We start from the raw sequence: 22171 nt of genomic DNA on the forward strand, positions 1-22171 counted from the left end.
GTGTGTTTATAAAGTGTTTTGGGTTTTTTATAATTTCAGCCCCCATTTTGGGTGTTTTAGTGAAACTCCCTTTTAAAAAATTGTGGAAAAAATAGTTGAATATGTATCAGTTATGATGGCTCACTCTTTATGTCTCTCTTCTCTTCAAGGAATCTAGGCATCCATTCCAAAATCAATTGCCAATGGAAAAGTAGCTCAACCCCTTTATAAGCCACTATGCAAGATCTCACATTTTTTATGTGAGATCTCTCTCAATACGCAACTGCACATGTTGAGTTACTTAAACCTTAACAATGGACAATTCATAATGGGTGATGTGAGAGTATGCGTGACCGTTAGACACATCATGTGAATAGTATGCTCTAATACCATGAAGGCATCTAGGCATCCATCCCAAAACCCATACGCAATGGAAAGAATAGCCCAAATGCTTATAAGCCACTATGCAAGACCTCACATTTTCTAAGTGAGATATTTCTCTCAACACTCAGTGGGTATCATCAAAACGATGCAAAATTAAAATTGTTTTCAAAACCTAAAATAGAAATGAAGCAAATTCACATTATATAATTTTCATTTCACCACAACATCAATTAGATACCTTTTTATGAGCCAAACACATGGACAACTTATACTTATATTGGGTGACAATAGCACGTGTGGCCACTCGGCCTAACAAATGTAGGTGAGCATGCTCTTATTCTATAAAAGAATCTAGGCATCCATCTCAAAATCAACTGGCAAAGGTCAAGACTCTTATAAGAACTTACTCATATAAACATAACGAGGAAATAATTAAGATTGCTAAAGCACACTATACAACTTTAATAATAAAAAAAGATAGTCAATTTGTAATAAGAAAAATGAAGGAAAAGAAATTGGAATTTCTGAAGCACAGCTAGCTTTTATATGGAGTGATTCTTAAGGTTTAAGCATTGTGTCAAATAATTGAAAATACCAATTACGTTCAACCAATTCAGGATCTAGTTTATCCTTAGACAATAAATCAACTACCCATTTCATGGTTGAATCATCCGCAGAGAAACCCCTCTCTACCATTTCTTGAACAAGTCCGATTGCCCTTGATGTCTCTTTATTATTGATACACCTCGGATAATTGTGTTGTAGGTGCAACCATTTGGACAACAACCCCTCTCCTTCATTAGTGTAAGTAAGTTTTCTGCTTCACTTATTCGGCCCTTGCTACAAAGTCCACTAACTGTGTTTGCCAATACCGATAAGCTACGGCCCATTTGGCCCGATGACAAAAGCAGTTAATCATAATGTTTAGTGTACAGACATTAGGAACAATTGGCAACAGCTCCATTTGCTTACACAAAGAGATTGCAGCAGAATAATGTTTCAATTTCGCAACTTGACCCAATAATGGATTGAAATCGACAATTGAAGGCAGAGGACATGTTTGAAGCATCGAATTGAACATATTCAACGCGTCCTCAAGATTAGTTATTTCGGGTGAGTTTGAGTTTCTGTCAAACTGCCAAGCCTTGCATCTGTTTTTATATTTCCTTCCCAACCATCTTTGAACGTTGGCTGGCTCAGACAGACTTGGAGACAGTGCAGATGATCATGATGATTATGATGCGGAGATCTGCTTCTTCTTATTGCAATCGACGACGCAGAGGTAATCTTTGTCTGCAACTGCAATCTAGGTCGAGGGTTTTTTTCTCCAACAATAATTACTTGGCTTTATTTCATGGTTCTTCTCAGTCCTCAAACCCTAGCAAATCTAAATCTAGAGACCCCCAACACCCATTTGATGTCACTAATCTCGAGGAGGCATCAAATATGTTCAAAAAGATGCTTAAACAGCGTCCTCGACCTTCTATTGTCCGCTTCACTCAATTATTGGGTCAAGTTGCAAAATTAGAGCATTATTCGGTAGCCATATCTTGGTATAAGCAAATTACTCTGTTGGGAATGGGACTTGTTCCTGATGCCTTTACTTTAAACATTATCGTGAATTGTTTTTGTCGTTCAAACCAAATGGGCGGCAGTTTTTCAGTCTTGACACTGTTCTTTAAATTGGGGCTTCAACCAGATGTCACCACCCTCAACATTTTGATAAGGGGCCTTGGCCATGATAATAGAGTTGATGAAGCCGCTTCACTTGTCCACAAAATGGCAGCCTTTGGAGAAGGATGTAAGCCCAATGTTATTACTTTTGGTACGTTAATAGCTGCCTCATGCAAACAAGGTCAAAATGACAGGGCTATTCAAATGCTTCGGATGATGGAAAAAAATGACTGTAAACCTAATGTAGTTGTCTACAGCACAATAATTGACAGCCTTTGTAAGGACAAGCTTGTTGATGAGGCATTCAATCTCTTCTCAGAAATGAAAAGTAAGGGTATTCCACCAAACATCGTCACCTATACATCTTTGTTTCAGGGTTTATGCAGATTAGGTCAGTGGAAGGAAGCGTCACGATTCTTCAAAGAGATGAACAGTAACGGTATCTCTCCAAACGTTCAAACCTTCAGTGCCCTTGTTGACTGTTTGTGTAAGGAGGGCAAGTTGAAGGAAGCTAATCAAGTAATTGATATTATGACTGCTAGAGGTATGGAACCTAATACTGTTACTTACAATTCGCTCATGGAGGGTTATTGCTTGCAAGGAGATATGGATAAAGCAAAACGCACTTTTGATCTAATGCTTAAGAAGGGCTCTATTGTTGATGTTTTTAGTTATAGTATACTGATAAACGGATATTGCAATGAAAGAAGAATGAAGAAAGCAATGTTATTGTTTGAGGAAATGACTCGTAAGGGAATGGTTCCAGATACTGTTACTTATACAACACTTATTGGCGGCTTTTGCAAAGAGGGAAGAATAGATGATGCGCAAAACATGTTCTCAAAAATGAAAGTTGGTGGTCCACTTCCAAATATTCATACTTATAGTGTTTTACTGGATGGACTGTGTAGAAACCGCCAGATTGATATGGCTTTGAAATTGTTTGGAGAGTTGGAAGGGAGTAGCTTGGATTTTGGGATCAGTCTCTACAATATTCTTATCAATGGTTTATGCACAGCAAGAAGAATTGAATGTGCAAGGGATCTCTTTCGCAGTTTCCCTTCAAAAGGACTTCAACCGGATGTCAAGACCTATACAATACTGATAATTGCTCTTTCTACTAAGGGCCTATTTAGTGAAGCAGAAGCATTGCTTAGAGGAATGGAAGAGAAAGGCTGTTCCCCAGATACTGTTACCTACAACACAATCATCCAGGGATTTCTCCGTAATGATGAGCTATCAAGGGCACAAGAACTTATTCAAGAAATGATGACCAAGGGTTTCTGTGCAGATGATTCAACAGCAAAAATGATAACTGACTTAATTACTGAGGGCAAACTATATCCTGCTTTTCATCCAGTGGAAAAAAAAAATCTGAGAGAATTTAATTTGCATCTTGAAATGAACAAAAAATTTGTAGAGATGCGGAAATTCTAGTATTTTTAGTGTGAAAACTAGTTTAAGTATTTCTTACGGGATGTGTTTTCATTTAGAAGCAGTCATGTGTTGTGAGTTTCTTGTTTTATAAATTTTCAAAACTGGTGTTTAGAACTGCAAAATTCTTCATCATATATCTTGCCTTCTAATATACATTCTGTATCAGGAAACTGGAATGAGGCTTGCTCTTTGAGGAAGAGAAATAAAAGAAAAAGGTGTGGCAAAGGTTCACGGATGTAGTTGGATTGTAGTGGGACAGAGAACAAATTTATTTGTTGCAGGGGAAAAGTCTCATCCAAATGCTATGAAATCATGGCAACTTTAAAGTATTGGACAGCAATAATGAAAGAAGAGGGCTATGTTGGTGACACAGATTCTTTCTTGCATGAATAAGAGTGAGAGAAGCCCCTGTGGTATTGACTATTGATGCCAAGTGCATATGGTTATTACTACGCATACTACATCCCAAGGCCTCTCTCAGCAAGATTACAAAGTAAACCAGAATTACTACCCCATCAGTATTCTGCAACTTTGCTCTGCACTTCCTTATGTAATCTCTCTCTCTCTCTCTCTCTCTATATATATATATATATATATATATACACACACACACACACACACACACATCTAGGTATGCATATTTATTGAGTTCCCCGTTGAGGATGGATTCCCTTTTGAGGATTTTATAATTAGAATTAGACTGCCTTCTTAACCAATAGTTGGGTTTGTGTGGTAAGGTATGCTGGGTTTGTTGATGTGGATATTTATGCCTGGAGGTGCTTTGTTTTACTACTTGGTTGAAGCAGAAACAGACACTGACAAAGAAGCCCTTCATTCTTTGTCTCAATAGTGGTGGGTTTCTTTGATCCTATTCACCAGATCTGGTGGTGAGGTTGCCTAATCAGCCAAATGTTGGGTTCAAGCAGTATGTTGATGTGGATGTGAAAGCTAGGAGGAGCAAGGAGCCTGGCAAGAAGCCCCTCACTCTTTGGCTCAATAGAGGTTAGTTGAATCCTGTGTTCCTGAACTTCCTGTTCAATTGATTTTTTTTCAATTTGATACTTGGAAACTCAGCCTTTTTTGGTTTTCCTGAGAGAACATTGTGAATTTGAGTTGGACTCTGTTGCATAATTGATTGATGTATTTTTTTTATTTTCTTGTAATTTCTACTAGTGAATTCTTCAAATTATATAAAAAAGGCTGTGCATCAAAGCTTTTAATAATCCTTGTCTTCAGTTGTACTCTTGTTCAAATCTGCTGCATTTTTTAAAGGATTCTTTGCATCTTAATACTGCCAATTCCATTTGGTAACCTTTTCTAACTGTAACCATTGCAATTTCTTTGTGGTTTTAATTTCTTCCTTTTGCACACTTACTCTCTCCATGACCTGTCATCTGGAATCAGTTTTTACCATCTTTACTTTTTGTGTACAGGGCATTGCATACCGCGATTGGCTATTGCTACGTACCACAAGAGTATGAAAGAAAAAGGGGGACAAGTGTAGGAAAGAATATTTCAATGGCATTTGCAAAAACATTAATTTGAGCCCATTGAAGAACTTGTCTACATTCTTTGTTTCTTGTTGGACTTACATTTCATCAATAGCTCAGCGCTTGCTTTTGATACATATGCAATACAATATGGGAAGATATTCAGTCAGTTGATTATCACTTTTGTGTTTGAATTGAATCATATAAAATGAAACTGATGTTTCCATAAGCGGCCGAGGCAAATATAAACGCAGATGTTATCAATCCATTCCATATATAGCAAGCATTTGATCATATATTGATTGTGCTGAAAAATGTACCTTCTGATGAAGATCCCTCCATTGAAGTTTCAATTGGTACAATAAAAGGGAGACTTTGGAAAAACACAAAGGAGAAAGAAATTTTGGCAAAATAGACAAAATTGCTTATTTATTTTTGTATTTTTTGATTTGAAAGTTGAGAGGTTTTTCTATCTTTTTGAAAAGTTTTGGCTTTTTCCAAAGTGAAAAAAATTTGGCTAAAACCTAAATTTACTTACGAAAAAAAAAAAACACGAATACGTAAAATTACAAAACAAAGAAACAAATTTAAAACTTAATTTTTTTTTATTTAAAAAAAGATCTAATAAAAATTTCCAAATTATAAAATAAAGAAACAACTTTAGCAATTAAGGTATAGCTTAGTTGGTTGAGCTCTTCCATCTCCAGTAGCATGTGGGCAAAGATTTGAAACCCTATGAATTATGATGATTGGGATGGAATTACTGATTTTTATGAATTATGAATGGAAGTACCATGAATTATGATGTTATAGCTTATAATGTTCTTTTTACCATAAAATACGAATGAAAATACCATCATTTAATTTTTCAGTGTTAAGTTCATCTACAAAAAATTTGGGAAATTTTATACCATGACCCCTTGGCCCAATATTTCTGGATCTGCCACTGATGGTACATATAATTTCTGTTTTACTTTTGTGGGTTTGTGATGCATATCGTTTCTAATTTATTTGTATTGGTTTGTGATGCATAATCAAAGTAAACTGATCAGGTAGTTAGATTTATTTTTTCTTTTGGGTATATAGAATCGTTAAGAGTTCTTGATCAATAGAACTGCTTTCTTCTTGCTAGTACATCTGAGATTTGGTATCTCTAGAATTTCTTTATGCAAGCTAAGCTGACTTGCTCATCTCATATGCACTTGAAATTGGATTTGATTGCATATGCATTAGGAGTGCTCTAATAATGGTTAATAGAAGGTTGAAGGTTCACATGAAAACATCATCAGGTCACAGCACTTCAGCATTAACAAGTATTTACAAGTTTACGAATCAAGTTTATGAACTATCCAATCACCATGCCTGCCTTTCAGTGTTTTTAAGGTGCCATTGAGTGACTTTTCTGTTGTAGTAAACTGAGTGAAACCACATAGTCATGAGTCAATGCGCCTCAGACCTCCCCTCCAAACCCTTACACTCTTTCAACCAAAAGCACACCCAGCCTCTCAACGATTCCATCCAAATCAATCCTCCCAGCATCTCTTGCAAATCTGTATACAGCAACGTAAGCATATCAAAACCCATGAAATGCCTGAAAGGCTGCTGGCTCAAGCTTCAAGAACCTGCAAGGATAATACAGTGTATCCAAAATCCCAAGTTAGTCTACATGGAGAATCCTGACGCTGACTTTGCAAAGTGAAATTATTTCTCGTATGCCATTGTCGTAGTCGGAGAACATCCATATGCGGAGACATTTGGTGACAGCTTAAATTTGACAATCCCCGACCCTGGCCCGAGCACCATCACTAATGTTTGTGGTGCTGTGAAATGCGTTGTTATCGTCATCTCCGGCCATCCTATTGTGATTCAACCCTATGTTGCTTCGATTGATGCTCTGGTTGCAGCTTGGCTTCCATGAACTGAAGGCCAAGGAGTAGCTATTTTTTATTAGGTGACTGGTTTTACTAGCAAGCTTTCTCGCACTTGGTTCAAAACCGTTAATCAGCTCCCTATGAATGTTGGAGATGAGCATTATGATCCTCTCTTCCCATTTGGATTTGGCCTCACTACAACAACCACCAATGCCAATTAGGAAATCATTTAGCTACTCATATTTCCTTATTAAGCCTGACATTTTAGCTACTCTTCAATAAGGATCCGGCTCCTCTGTCTTTGGAAATGTGCAGTTCGGGAAACAGATTATTCATTCTAAATGATAAAGATTATGGTCTAGAGGCTTATAATTTATAAGTCCTCCTTGGAGACTATTCACATCTGAATGACATCAAGGAACTCATGCTAAATGTGCAAGTTAAATCAACTAAGGCATGTTTATAGAGAAGCAGACATGAACTTGGTGACATTGGTCGTGATAAGAGTAATACTTGTATCTGGCTTGCTATGATTTGATAAAAATTAAATGTATGATTGTAGAAATTTAGAGATCCTTAGAGGATGCTCTCTATAAGTTTGTTCGTCTATTAAAAAAAAAAAAACTAACTTCTCGTGCTCTCTATAACTCGGTTAGACTGAACGAAAACAAAAAATTGATTGAAAGTTTTTTATTTTATGTATATTAAAGAATATAGTGACAGTTTCTTCAAATTAATAGTGTTACATGCACTCATTATCATAGGATAATAAAAGTGCTAGAAACCACGTTTGTAAAACGAACCGCAAATTATTCATGTGATTTGCTGGAGTCCCAGAGGGGTCAGTTGTAATACACTACTTACAAATTACAAATTACTAGAGCTAAGCACCCTTGTTGCTATTCCACGGCTTGAGCACGGCCACCACAATGATTATAACAATGATGAGAAGGATAAGGATTGCAATGCACATCCATTTCCTGGAACTCTTCTGTAGCTTCTTCGCCTTCTGAAGAGCAGTATTCCCTTGCTGTACATGATCTACTGCACTCGATACCTGGAGAAAGAAATTAAAGACAAATTACGTTATCATTTGCCAAAGTATGATGCAAGAGTAGCAGTCGTCATTTTTCAAACTCATGTCTTCTTTTTCTGTTTAATAATTTTGAGAGATTCATGGGGACCTCATGCTTTGACATTCTGGTAAAATACCTGGGTTTCTATGTTGTCAAGTAAGTCCCCTTGTGCATCCACCAACACCGCCATATCCAGAAATATCTGTGCATAAGAGATGGTTTTTAACATATATTTCCAAATTTTATCAACTATTATGGGCAGAATGCAAATAGCAATGCAATTTCCTTTTCATTTTTTACACATCCAAGTATCTATGGACAATCGGGCATGCATCTCTTATATCATACTAGGGCGTGCCAAAAGCAATTTTATGGCATTAAAAGTGGACATACACTTAGTTCCAAGAGGAAGATGACGAGGCCCAGGCTCAGAACATTTTGAGACAAATACATTATCAAACTGATCCATTACATTTTTACAAAATACCATAAAGCAAGATTCAAAACTAACAAGACACCCATTGTAAATCCACAAGGTTCCCCTCAAGATACCATTTGATCGGAAAAGATTCCATTTAATTCTATGTCAAGCCCCTTTCAAGGCTGTTGGGCTATTTTCCAGGTCAGACGTGATCAAATTACGGCATTAAAAGTGGAACATAACATAACATGGTTTTATAAGCCACAAAACACAGGCTCAACACATCATGAGACAACCTCAGGATCAAACTGATCCTACACATTCTTACAGAACACCATGAAGCAAGATTCAACAGTTTGATTCTTTATAATCAACATGGCAAAGCAAACTTTAAAATTTAGACATCTGCATTATATAGCAACTTGATATTTTTATCAAATAGTAAGCATGATTGCACAAACTAATAAGATACCTGCTGTAAATCAAGAAGCTTCCTCTCAAGATCTCTAACCGCATCATGGCGCTCTTGAATCTCTGCCAGAGTGTCCATTATCTACAATTTGATACACGAATATTGAAATCAGATGTGATCAATCTTAACCATCATTGTTAGTGGCTCATGGTATCTCCCAAACGTATAATTTTCACTTTAACAAAAAGGAGAAGAAAAAAATGAGAAAAAGGAAAAAGAAAATACAAATTAGTAAATCTGATGATTCATTAGACCAAGCTAACAACTTCAGCAGATGAGATTGCAGTTTGGACTAAATTGTTTGATACGTCAAAAAAATAAAAATAAATTGCTTGAGTTCTCAAAATTTCCAATTTTGATAGTTAAACGTGCTCAATTAGGGGAAGAGAAGGTAACAATGAAAAAAGTGACAAACCTGGCCTCGTCCTTGTTCCTGGATTGCCTTCTGAAAAATTTGTTCACTGTCTCCTGTCTCAATTAATCTTTCAATTGTCTGTACATTGATAACTAATTAGAACATGACGTTTTACAATGGTGTAGATATACTGGAATTTTAACAGAGCAATAAGTTTCACCTCTTCATCAGCTCTTGTGCCCGTTACTGATAATCACAAAAAGCAAGAGAAATAAAAAATTTGTTAAGGTCACGAGAAATCTGGCGCATCAAGTTTCAGAAGTAATAGCCACATATGAGTGACAAGTGAAAGGTTCAAACCTGTAAAAACTCGCCTCTCGACAACATCCCGATACTCTTGATGGATGGTTTCTCTTAGAGTCTACATATTTTAAATAAATAAAAAATTGAGAGAATATAATAGAAGATGAAAGAAACAAGATTAAAACACTAATCTTATGAGAAAATGTGTGCACATGACCTACCTGAAATTCAGCCATCTTTTCCTTTAATTTTTTTTTCAAGGCACTGTAACAATAGATGGCAATGGACACTTGACAAAGTCAGATTCGGTTGATTGACAAATATAATCCCATTAAGTCAGACTTTTGAGTTCCATGCAGACATGTTCTTATAATGATTAAGGAAAAGCAAACCCCTTAAATGAAGTTGTGGTTGAACAATCTTTAAAATCGAAAAGAACACACCGGTAAATGATAAGCCATATTGAAAAGTAGAACTATACTGCAACACTGCAACATTTGCCCATAACAATCAAATCAAATACACATCTAAAGAATAACAATATAAGAGGAAACCACAATGATCAATAGATTATCCACAAGAGGCAAAACTTCTATAATGCATAATAAAACAACAAAGAACACCAAAATGATTACTTTTCTGGCCAATCACTAAACTATTAGTAACTTACAGGGTTGTTGCTGTTCGGGATCGATCTACACCTGTTCCTTTTCCGCACCCAGGCTTCTGTCTATTTGCTAAATTCTGAACCCAGAAGGAAAGGTCAGTCAGACGAGCAATTAAAATTACTTCTGATCACATAATTAAAAGCAGCTATCTGTTGAATCAGGTTAAACCTCTTTGTCAAGTTCTTCAATTTTTGACTTTATCCAACGAGCAATTTTTCCAACTTCATCGACATCTTTCTCCATCCGCTGCTTGATTGCTGCATGTGATGAAAGGATCCATCATCAGTGAAGACTTAATCAGGAAGAAATCAAATTTAAGTTGTTGAATGCAAACAGACGAGATAACACCATAAAAAAAATTATGGGTGTGATCCATCCCCTTTATTAAATCCACTTGTCCACAGAAAAGCATATTTGAGTACACAAATAAGCACATGTATATGCTATCTTTTTAAGAAGTTAGCACTTAACACAAAAATGAGAATGCCAAACATTTACCATCAAATTACATAAAAGTGCATTTTATAAAGAAATCAACAAGTTTGAGATTACATTTCATTGAAGGAGCCTTAGTCACAGCCTTGGACTCCTCATGTGCATCCTGCATACAAATTTCATAACGAAATTACATAAAACTGCATGTTATATCTCAAAGACTCATTTAAAAAAAAAACACTTTCTAATTGTTTATGCTATTGTGTAAGGCAAATAAAAGCTAACACAATATTTTCAAACAATAGTTTATACAATACTTAATTACAAATCTGGATGCTGCATTGGCATGCAAATAAGCAAAGCTTGTTCTAGTTGCTATACAATTCCAAACATTGTATATGTTTGGGTTCCTTGTAGTTACATTTGTTCATCACCTTATAACTAAAATTCCCAAATGAAGACCCTTCCTATCTATATACCTACAAATGCAATTACAATATCATTGAACCACCATCTACTGGCATCAAACACATAATTCCAAAGACAACAACACTAAACAAAAATGGGACTCAATTTTTCAGGCTACTAAGAAAAATAAATTGATCTCAACTCAATCTAACAGCTACGTTCATAAGCGCAAGACTAAAATGACTCCTAGTTCAGAGTAATAAATTTATAAAAATCAGAGAATAACCCATGCATTAGGAACCATGATCATGAAATGATTTGGAAAATACTAACAGGCTCGAACTATCAAACTAACTTTCATGGTTCTGGCAATGTACGAAAAACATTAGATACCTGGAGTTTTTTTAGGAGCTTATTAAGCTTCTCATTTTGCTTCTCAATCTCTTGAACCTGGGGGCCAAAAATCATGAAATCATTAGACAGAAGCAACACAAAATAAACATATTTTAAATTCCATACTTATGTAAAGGAAAAGTTGAAGCAAAATAAAATAATTACATTTGGATGTGTGAAATAAAATATTTTAAATTCCATGCTTATGTATTCAAGGGAAATCGAAGAAAAGGATGCAAGAACGCTAACGAACCTTTTTAAAGAAATTCTCCAAACCAAATTCTCCAGAATTCATTGAACCATTTGTTCCTAGTTCGATATCTCCATCTCTAGATGCTTGACCCCGAGGGATCTCAAAAGAATCCTGCAAGTTTTAAATTAGTAAATAGGTCAGACAGACAAGGAACTTAACTCTAAAACACAGTAATCCAGATTACTTGAGTTCAATTGAATGGATCCTTTCGCCACTGAACTCTATGGAAATATATACAAACAGAAATAAATAAATTTTAAAAAAAAATTTATATCTATACACACACACACACACACATTATATATGCTGGAGAATTATGCAACCACATTGTAACACTGCTATTTATCTTTTTAAGGATACAGTCTAGTATATGTTCAGTAGTATAAACAAGGAAATCCCATCCAGATATACAAGGAAAAACCAAGCCTCAATCACTAATGAAATCCAGTTATGTAAAGTGTTCTTCCGTTCAGCATTTATAAAAGTATAATACTCGTCTGAAAACTTCCATTCATATCCTTGTTTCCCTTTTTAATTGTTTAAACTCCAACTTCAAATTATTAATATGACAACATTCATAAAAACCGATACCATAATTCCAAAAATGAGAAAGAGATGTACTTCTCATTAACTATAACATCAAAGTTTAATTTAGAAAGATCTAAAGAGGTTCAAACAGAAATGCAGATCCATTATTTTTGATAGCTGACAAACCGAATATAAGAAGAAAAGGAGGAAAAGAAATCAACTTTTTCCTTCTTTCTTTTTTTTGCTGGTCTACACTAGTTCATGTTGTTTGAACTAGAATGAAGTAAACCAAACACTTGTAGTCAAGCAAACTGCATTCTCCTCAGGAGGGATCTCCAGCCAACGCAAAATCACATGATTCTATTTCTAAAACTTTCAATTTCCTATACTTTCCCTCCTTTTCTCAACAACCAAACAAAGACAACCCAAAAACAAAATCCCATAATCCAAAAGTTCAAAATACTCGTTTAAAAATGCAGATCCAATATCAAAGACAGCCGGATCATGACAAAAACAGAACATGAAAAAGTCCAAAAATGTAGAAACAAACCAGCCACGGCATAAATTAATGGACCAATACAGAAATAAATTACCTTTAGCAGGTCGTTCATTGTCGAGGGCAGCTGAGCAATGCAACTTAGACACTACAATTTGCGGAAAAAAAAAAGCCTGCAACTTTTTTTCTACCCAAATTTTTTTTTTTAAATTAAGTTCTCTCCTCTGAGGACCTGGTTAATGAAAAAAAAAAACCAGGTCACTTAGGGTTTCCAGAAAGGAGAGAAAAGGAAACCAATGAAAGAGAAAGACAGAATGTGCTTTTTGTGTTGGAAAGTTGGGAAAGAAAGAGAGGGAGAGAGATCAGAGACGGAGCGTGAAGGCAGCGATTTTATTTTATTTTTTCGAATTTTGTTACTTTTCATGTTCTTTTATTACTTTATTTAAAATAAAATATCGTTTATTACTTAATGGGGAAATCTGAGAGAGAAAGAAGTGGCACATTCTGGGCTATTTTTGCTGAATTTGTTGGGGGTCTTTTGATTTGTTTTGAATAGGCCTTTTTGTTTTGGGGCTTGGCCCCCCCTGTTTAAAAAAAAAAAAAGGTGGCACATTCTATTTTTGAATTCCTTAAAAGGACGAATATCCTTTGATCTCGGTTGCGTTTCTCCGCACATTACATGACGTGCGCGGGTTGGAGGAGTGAGGGTGTTTGTGTCATTTTATTCAATCCTATGCAGACAGAGTTGGTTCTCGTCTTGGAGTCGTGAGTTTTTTTACGTACCATGATTTGTTTGTTCAAGATCTGGAAAATGGTATTAATGATTTTTTATTTGTCAAAATTAATGGCTTTTGGTTGAGAGCTGCCTACTCTTTCGACAGTAAGATTTGCTGTACCCAAAACGTCCGTGGCCACTCCATCTCATATTCTATTTTGTGTCATCTCTTCACTTACTTTAACAACAGCTTTAAACTCGATCAAAATGCAAATATGAAATAGGTCAGTTGGAGAGAGCAATGAGTTGCATCAAGGTTCAAATTCCCCTTTATGTAGATTAGATTAATTTAAAGTAAAAATTAAATAACAAACTCTGTCAAGAATTTATTAAAAAAATTATGAGTCATACACCATGTGATATAATCTAAGCCCTACACTTGTTAGCTAAAGATTAAACCAGTAAAGAATTTACATTTCAACAAAATACTCTATCCGAGGAAGTAGGCATGATTTTGCCAAACCTCATCAATCTATTGCACTATCTTTATTCTTTGTTTATATTATTATGTTCAATCGTGGTTTATATTATACAAATGTGTCAACAATATAAGTGTGGTTATTTTTGAATCTAAGCCCTACACTTGTCAGCTAAAGATTAAACCAGTAAAGAATTTACATTTCAACAAAGTACTCTATCCGAAAAGGCACAAGCACTATCTTTATTCTTTGTTTATATTATTATGTTCAATTGTGGTTTATATTGTGGTGTGGTTATTTTTGAATCTCACAGTAAAAAAGACAACAAGAATCAGATTCGTTCACCATGAGTGTTGCAACAACTTGCAATTTTCAGTTGAGCAGTTTAATGGTAAAGGCAGCTTTATTGTTTGGCAGAGAAGAGTAAAGGACCTCTTGGGTCAACAAGGTTTGGCTAGACCTCTAAGGGGAAAAGATGGAACGCCTTAAGGAATGAAAGATGGGACGTGGGAAAAGCTAGAGATGTAAGATTTGCATTCTAATACAAACTCTAAGATGGTCTTCTAATCACTTAAGGATAACTAGTCCAATGTCAATTAGGATTACATGGATCGATTTAATTTTAAGGCTTGATATATGACTGTTTCAGATAAATACAAGTGCTTAAGATTTCCTAACTCTAAATGGATTGAGATACCTAATCCTTTTGGTTAAAGGAGTTTAAGCAATCCATGATGAGGAGGATTCTTAAACTATGCCTATAAAAGGGAGGTCCCTATGCTAACGGCAAATACACTCTCAAATTATTCTACCCCATCAAGAAGAGATTCAAGAGCCGGATAGCATAGAGAAACTACCCTACTGCAAATCTGCCTAAAACCAGTGAACCAGTCAAGAATACAACTGCAGAGTTCCAGTTTCCTTCCAGAGCAAGAAATCAAGTTCTTGTGCAATAATTATCATAATGTCAAATCAAGGTATGTGTTTTGAGTATATAAACCTATTAAAGTTTAACATGTGCTATCAGAGCATAGGTTATATGTTCTTAACCTAATTATGTGTTTTGAGTATATAAACCTATTAAAGTTTAACATGTGGTATCAGAGCATAGGTTATATGTTCTTAACCTAATTACAAGATAAAATTCGCCTAAAAGGATTGAAATATGTTTTATATCGTCATTATAAGCATGTATGTTTTGATTGCATATCTTAATTGTTAAAGGTATGAATTAAGCATAAAGTTTTCTGCTTAAATCGTGCTTGAAAGATTGATTGATCAAAGTTTGGGGAGGATCTTGAATCGATTAAGTGAGCCACAGCAACTAAATCGATGCAGGAAATTCTTCATTCAAAGTTCCTGATCAAGATTGCATTATATTCAATCTCTCTTGTACGAATCTCTGTCCACAGATGTGAATTGTGCAAGAAGGATTGATTATAATGGAACGGTTTAGAAAAACAAATTGTATGAGCAAACAATGGGTGTTTCTCCATCCACAGATGTGGAATCATGGAACGTTTGTTTGATTGGAACGTGTGATTTGTGACCTACAGGTGCAAATCAATAATGTTTAATTAAGGTTATTGGGGATTTGTATTTATGTTTTCTTGAAATTACAGTCAATGCTACAAGCTACAACTCCATCGAAATCTTGACCGGTTCAAACTATCTAAAGTGGAAAGAAGAGCTGAAAATTTCACTAGGGCTAATGGACTATGATACAGCTCTAAAATGGAATGCACTTAAGGAACTTGATGCAGATGCAACTGCAGATGTCAAAAGGAAATATGAAAGATGGGAAAAAACCAACAGGATGGCTACACTGATTATTCTGAAAACCATGACACCTTCTTTAAGAGGAAGTATTCCAAGATCAGAAAGTGCCAAAGATTTTCTTGTTGCCATCGGTCAGAAATTTAAAGAATCTGAGAAAGGAGAGAAAGGTGTCCTGCTTAACAAATTGAGTGAGATGCAGTATGATGGGCGAGGTTGTGTAAGAGCTCACATAATGAATATGGCAAACATTGTGAACAAGCTAAAGGGACTAAACATGACTATAGATGATGATATGATGGTGCATTTTGCATTTAATTCATTGCCAAAAGAATTCAAAACTCTTAAGAGTTCTTATGTAGCTCAAAAGGAAAGTTGGACATTGAATGATCTCATAACAATAAGTGTTCAAGAAGAAAATAATATCATCATGGAAAGAGGTCAAAAAACTGTGAATATGGTACAAGATTATTGTGTCAAACAATTTAAAGAAAAGAAGGTAAATTTTGCAGAAAAGAAAGGTAAGGAAAATACCAAGATGAAAGAGGGAAAGCCAACTGGATTAAAATGTTATTTCTGCAGAAAATTTGGACACATGAAAAGGAACTGCACAAGGTACCAGAGGAGGTTAGAAAAGCAGAAGAACAAAGGCAAAAATGAAGGTAAGATTGAAAACGCTTTGGTCTGTTTTGAATCAAATTTGATTGATGTTTCAACTGATACTTGGTGGTTAGATAGTGGTGCTTCAATACATGTTGCTAATTCTTTGTAGAGGTTCATAACCAAGAGGCCACCAAACAAGGATGAGGTGAAGGTGTTCGTAGGAAATGGAGTCAAAGTACAAGTGGAGTTCATTGGAGTAGTTAGGATTCAATTAGATTCTGGTTTTGTTTTGGATTTGGTGGATGTAGTATATATTCCTTCTATGACAAGGAACCTTATTTCAGTTGCTAAGCTTGTAAAATCAAAGCTCACTTTGAGTTTTGATGAATTTGGTATCTCAATTTTCAATAATAAAGAGTTAGTTGGAAATGGAATTCTTGTTAGCAATATGTTTCAGTTAAACTGCAAGACTCCTCAAATGGTTATGAACATTACAAGCACAAAACGTAAGAATCAAACATCTGCAAAAATTTGACACAAAAGACTCGGCCATATTTCAAAAGAAAGACTGAACACCCTATGCAAAGAATCTGTGTTAGCACCACTTGACTTTAATGAGTTGGATGAAAACTGTGTTGAATGCATAAAAGGAAAACTAACCACCTTAAGGAAGAAAGGAGTAGTAAGAAGTGAAAATTTGTTGGAATTAATTCACACTGATATTTGTGGCCCTTTTCCAAATCCAACGCATGAAGCATACAAGTATTTTATCACCTTCACAGAGGATCACTCAAGATATGGACATATCTATTTAATAAAAGAAAAATCATAAGCCTTAGATATGTTCAAAATCTATAAAGCTGAGGTGGAAAAACAATTGGAACTTAAAATTAAAGTGGTAAGGTCAAACAAAGGTGGAGAATATTATGGCAAATTTGATAAAGCTGGAAGAAATCCAGGTCCTTTTGCAAGATATCTCCAGGAAGAAGGTATAATAGCTCAGTATACCAATACAGGTACACCTAAGCAGAATGGAGTTTCTGAGAGAATGAATAGGACTTTAAAAGACATGGTAAGAAGCATGATGTGTTGTACCAATCGTCTTATTTTCCTGTGGGGAGAAGCCTTGAAGACTGCAAATTATATCTTGAATAGAGTTCCAACAAAAAGTGTTAACAAAATCCCTTTCGAAATTTGGAATAAAAGGAAACCAAGCTTAAACCACTTAAAGGTTTGGGGTTGCAAAGCAGAGGCAAAACTCTACAACCTTGTGGAAAAGAAACTAGACTCAAGAACTATGAGCTGTTTTTTTATTGGCTATCCTGAAGGATCCAAAGGGTATAGGTTCTACTGTCCAAAGAACACTACAAGATTTGTTAAGACTCAAAGAGCAGTTTTCATGGAAAATGAATATGATAAAATAGAAGATAGAGTCTTGGATTTTGAAGAAGAATCAATGAAGATTGATAACAATGCTGGATCTGAGACAAGTAAAGGCATTGTTATAATACCTGAAGTTGAGACAAACTGTGAAAACCTTGACAATATGGAAGAAGACACGGATCAGGCACAAGACACAATTCAAGCATAAATTATGAATCCACATGTGCAAGACAATAATGATATTCTAGACACAGTTCAAGCAGGAATTTTGAATCTACCTGTGCAAAATAATAATGACATTCAAGGCACAGACCAAAATATGCAGGATATGGAGTTGAGAAGGTCAAAAAGGGCAAGAAGGTCTGCATTGCCGGATTTCTATGTATATCTACAAGAATCTGAGCATGACATACTTTGAAAGAATGATCCTGAGAATTTCAAGCAAGCCATAATGGGTGAAGACAATGAAATGTGGTTGGCTGCAATGAAATCTTAGTTATAGTCAATGAGAAAGAATGGTGTTTGGGAATTAAAAGTTTTACCTCAAGGGTGTAAACCTATAGGCTGCAAATGGGTTTATAAGACTAAAAGGGACTTTAAAGGGGCAATAGACAAGTACAAAGCTAGGCTGGTTGCAAAGGGGTACACACAATAAGAGGGCATTGATTATATAGAAACTTTCTCACCAGTATCCACTAAAGACTCATTCAGAGTAATACTAAAGACTCATTCAGAGTAATCATGGCGTTGGTCACACATTTTGACCTGCACCTTCACCACATGGATGTCAAAACTGCATTCCTAAATGGACATTTGAAGGAAGAAATTTACATGCAGCAGCCTGAGGGTTTTGTTCAAAAGGGACAGGAAAACATGGTCTGCAAATTGAACAAATCACTATATGGCTTAAAACAAGCTTCTAGACAGTGGTACATGAGATTTGATGAAGTTATTAAAACATATGGTTTCACAGAAAATGTCCTAGATTCATGCATATATGTCAAGATCAGTGGGAGGCACTATGTTTTACTTGTACTCTATGTGGATGACATTCTCCTAGCAAGCACTAATCTCATATTGTTACATGATGTTAAGGTCTTCCTATCTAAGCATTTTGAAATGACTGATTTGGGAGAGGCATCTTATGTTCTTAGAATAGAAATTAGTTGAGATAGGAAAAGAGGCTTATTAGGACTTTCACAAAAGGGTTGCATTGAGAAAATACTCAAAAGGTTCAATATGATGGACTGTGCAGGGGGTGATGTGCCTATTAATAAAGGAGATAAGTTCAGCCGTGAACAAGCGCCAAAAACATATCAAGAGAAGTTAGAGATGGCAGATAAGCCTTATGCTTCATTGGTTGGCAGCCTTATGTATGCTCAAGTCTGCATAAGGCCTGATCTAGCTTTTCCTTTAAGTATGTTAGGGAGGTTTCAATCAAATCCAGGATAGGCTCATTGGGTTGCAGGGAAGAAAACCATGAGATACTTGCAGAGGACAAAGGATTTCAAGATAGTTTACAAAAGAAATGAGAGCTTAGAATTGGTTGGCTATGCAGATGCTAATTTTGCAGGTTGTGTAGATGACTTAAAGTCTACTTCAGGTTTTGTTTTTCTATTTGGAGGAGTTGTAGTTTCTTGGAAAAGTGTTAAGCAGTCTATTGTGACCACCTCAACTATGCAGGCAGAGTTCATAGCTTGTTATGAAGCAACATGTCAGGCTATTTGGCTGAAGAATTTTCTAACTAGCCTGAAATTTTTGAGAACAATTGAGAAGCCTATTCAGATTTGGAATGATAATAACTCAGCTGTATTGTTTGCAAAAGGAAACAAAAGGTCAATCGGAGGGAAGCCTCTATCGCTAAAGTTCTTATCAATGAAAGAAAAGATCAGTGAAGGAAGCATTGCCATGGATCATATTAATACAGAGTCTAATCTAGCAGATCCATTCAATAAAGGGCTACCAAATAATGTTTTCAAGAGGCATGTAACTAGTATGGGGGTTTTGATTCATAAAAACAGTGGGAGCAGAATGAACGTAGCGGGAATTTGCAGTTTTGTCGTCCGATCTCTGATTGAGGTGGATGATACCTTTCTAAAAAGGGCACAAAGCCAGGAATCAAATTCACGGCTTTGCCCAGTGACACATGGTGTTTTTTGGCCATCTGAGGTCGTTTAGCCTTCCAAAAACGCATTTAAAGAGTTGAAAGTATTAATTTTGATGTTGTTTTTTGCTTATTTTGTTTGGTCAATTTGTTCTGTATAAACTGTTTTGTTATTTAAATGTAATTAACAGTGAATGATTTGTTGCTAGCTTAAGGTTAACTGTTAAAGTATTGCATTCATAACAATGATGTCTTTTACCTAGAGTAAAAGAAAGGATCTTGGACAATCCTATAAGTCAGACTAAAAGAATGATCATAGCAGTTATGTCAATTTGGTTAGCTGTGATTGTTCTATGATTTCAATCTTAATGGCAGCCCTATGTGACATTGGATTTGATAACTATAGTTGTAAAGACTTCATGGAAGTTTCTTTGCTCAGTCTTGATAACTCATTATCATTTTCACTGTTGACAAGTGGCTTGATGAGGAAACAAAATTGAACTGTATTCCACAAGGCCTTATAGTAATTGACATTGTGCTTTAGTGATTATTTGACCAAGTGGGAGAATGTAAGATTTGCATTCTAATACAAACTCTAAGATGGTCTTCTAATGACTTAAGGATAACTAGTCTAATGTCAATTAGGATTACATGGATCGATTTAATTTTAAGGCTTGATATATAACTGCTTCAGATAAATACAAGTGCTTAAGATTTCCTAACTCTAAATGGATTGAGATACCTAATCCTTTTGGTTAAAGGAGTTTAAGCAATCCATGATGAGGAGGATTCTTAAACTATGCATATAAAAGGGAGGTCCCTATGCTAACGGCAAATACACTCTCAAATTATTCTACCCCATCAAGAAGAGATTCAAGAACCGGATAGCATAGAGAAACTACCCTACTGCAAATCTGCCTAAAACCAATAAACCAGTCAAGAATACAATTGCAGAGTTCCAGTTTCCTTCCATAGCAAGAAATCAAGTTCTTATGCAGTAATTATCATAATGTCAGATCAAGGTATGTGTTTTGAGTATATAAACCTATTAAAGTCTAATAGAGTCATGGTGCGTTAGCACAATACAACATTGTATTGCTGATAACATTATCAATAATTTTATGGATGAGGATTCTGCACCTACTCTGTGGGAGAAGTTGGAGTAGCTCTATATTGCTAAGAGCCTAACCAACAAGTTACATTTGAAGCGGCAAAAGTACAAGCTGAAGATGGAGGAAGGTGGGAATCTAATGGACCACATGAACGTGTTCAACGGATGCATGGATCAACTGCGAAAAGTTGATGTTAAGACTGAGGAAGAAGATAAGGCATTTTTCCTTCTTTCCTCTCTTCCCAATAGTATGAAAATCTTGTTACAACTTTGTTGTATGGTAAAGATATAATGAGCTTGGAACATGTGCATGCATTATTGGTGTCGCATGATATATAGAAGAAATCATCTACTAGTGATGGTGGGCACGAGTCTACGTTAGCAATTTAAGGAAGGAATTGCTGAAGGACATTTGATGATAGATTTGAGAGAGACAACAGGTTTAGATCTAGTTCCAAAGGAAGGGGTGTGCAGTGCTACAGATGTAAATAATTCAGTCATATCAAACGTTTTTGTCCTTTGAATAAAAATAAGAAAAAAAGATGAAGGTGGTTAAAGTGTTAATTCTTTTATAGCAGAAGAAGATTTCGGATTTGTCCTCATGGTATTCGAAGGTAAAAACACTTCTCCTAGTGATGCTTGGATTTTAGATTCTGGTTGTACTATGGATGTTTCCTCCAAGAAATATTATTTTGACACATTCCATGAATGTAAGGATGGTAACCTTTTTATGGGTGATGGATATTCTTGCAAAGTTGAGGATTTGAAACTGTCAAAATAGTGATGTATAATGGAGTGGTTCGCACAATAGGTGATGTGGCATATGTACCAAAGGTGAGAAAGAATCTAATATCTCTTGGAAGATTGAACTCTTTGGGATGCAAATACTTTGTTGCAGGTGGAGCCATGAAAATCACGCATGGTGGATTGGTCCTAATGAAAGGGAGGAAGTGTGGTGGTTCGTATTGTCTGGATGGTAGTACCATGAAGATCTTGATGGGTTATTGCTGGAAACGGGAAGTGTTGACAAGTGTTCATGGTAGAGACAATTGTGAGGGGATAAAGCTTGTTGGTGGAGACAAGGGTGCATCGAGACCTTCCTCTGAAGCTAACTAGCGGAGTTGGCTTGATGCCGCTACACATGTTTATTGGTCGTGTAACATGAATCAGGATTGGACCAAATTTGTTGATTTATGTGATGTGTAGCTGGTGTGTTTTGTGAAGGCCAATGGTTTAATTATTCTTAGTGATGCTCCGAGTTTTTCATGGTATTTTCACCAAGGTGGAGATTGTTAAAATTGGTGAAAATATTATGGTAATTGGACCCACATAAATATGGTGTTCCAATCTTTGACTT

The 22171-nt window shown here is 35.7% G+C and overlaps 2 protein-coding genes across 4 annotated transcripts; one reads left to right on the top strand and one right to left on the bottom strand.

Annotated features, from left to right (window-relative positions):
• The first annotated feature begins 1296 nt into the window (after positions 1 to 1296).
• Positions 1297 to 5144, top strand: LOC103339008 (uncharacterized). Of its 3 annotated transcripts, none has more exons than XM_089042219.1 (4): positions 1297 to 1476; positions 1564 to 4024; positions 4212 to 4476; positions 4908 to 5144. In XM_089042219.1, exon 2 carries the CDS (start codon positions 1585 to 1587, stop codon positions 3472 to 3474), a length of 1890 nt encoding a protein of 629 aa, XP_088898345.1. In that variant the 5' UTR covers positions 1297 to 1476; positions 1564 to 1584; the 3' UTR covers positions 3475 to 4024; positions 4212 to 4476; positions 4908 to 5144. The 3 variants fall into 3 exon arrangements, with proteins under 3 accessions (XP_088898345.1, XP_088898346.1, XP_008240501.2); XM_089042220.1 differs by having other exon boundaries at positions 1568 to 4024; XM_008242279.3 differs by having other exon boundaries at positions 1298 to 4024.
• A 2366-nt stretch (positions 5145 to 7510) lies between these two features.
• LOC103339009 (syntaxin-132) lies at positions 7511 to 13136 on the bottom strand. Its single transcript, XM_008242280.3, has 13 exons — positions 12741 to 13136; positions 11620 to 11730; positions 11367 to 11423; positions 10683 to 10731; positions 10299 to 10387; positions 10133 to 10206; positions 9684 to 9726; positions 9520 to 9580; positions 9380 to 9405; positions 9220 to 9297; positions 8805 to 8885; positions 8048 to 8113; positions 7511 to 7892 (listed from the first exon to the last, which is right to left on the bottom strand). The coding sequence occupies exons 1-13, from the start codon at positions 12756 to 12758 to the stop codon at positions 7719 to 7721; spliced, it is 927 nt and encodes a 308-aa protein (XP_008240502.1). The 5' UTR covers positions 12759 to 13136; the 3' UTR covers positions 7511 to 7718.
• Between the last annotated feature and the right edge of the window lie 9035 nt (positions 13137 to 22171).

Source organism: Prunus mume, linkage group LG8, assembly GCF_029339155.1.
Source record: "Prunus mume cultivar Tortuosa linkage group LG8, ASM2933915v1, whole genome shotgun sequence".
NCBI lineage: Eukaryota > Viridiplantae > Streptophyta > Magnoliopsida > Rosales > Rosaceae > Prunus > Prunus mume.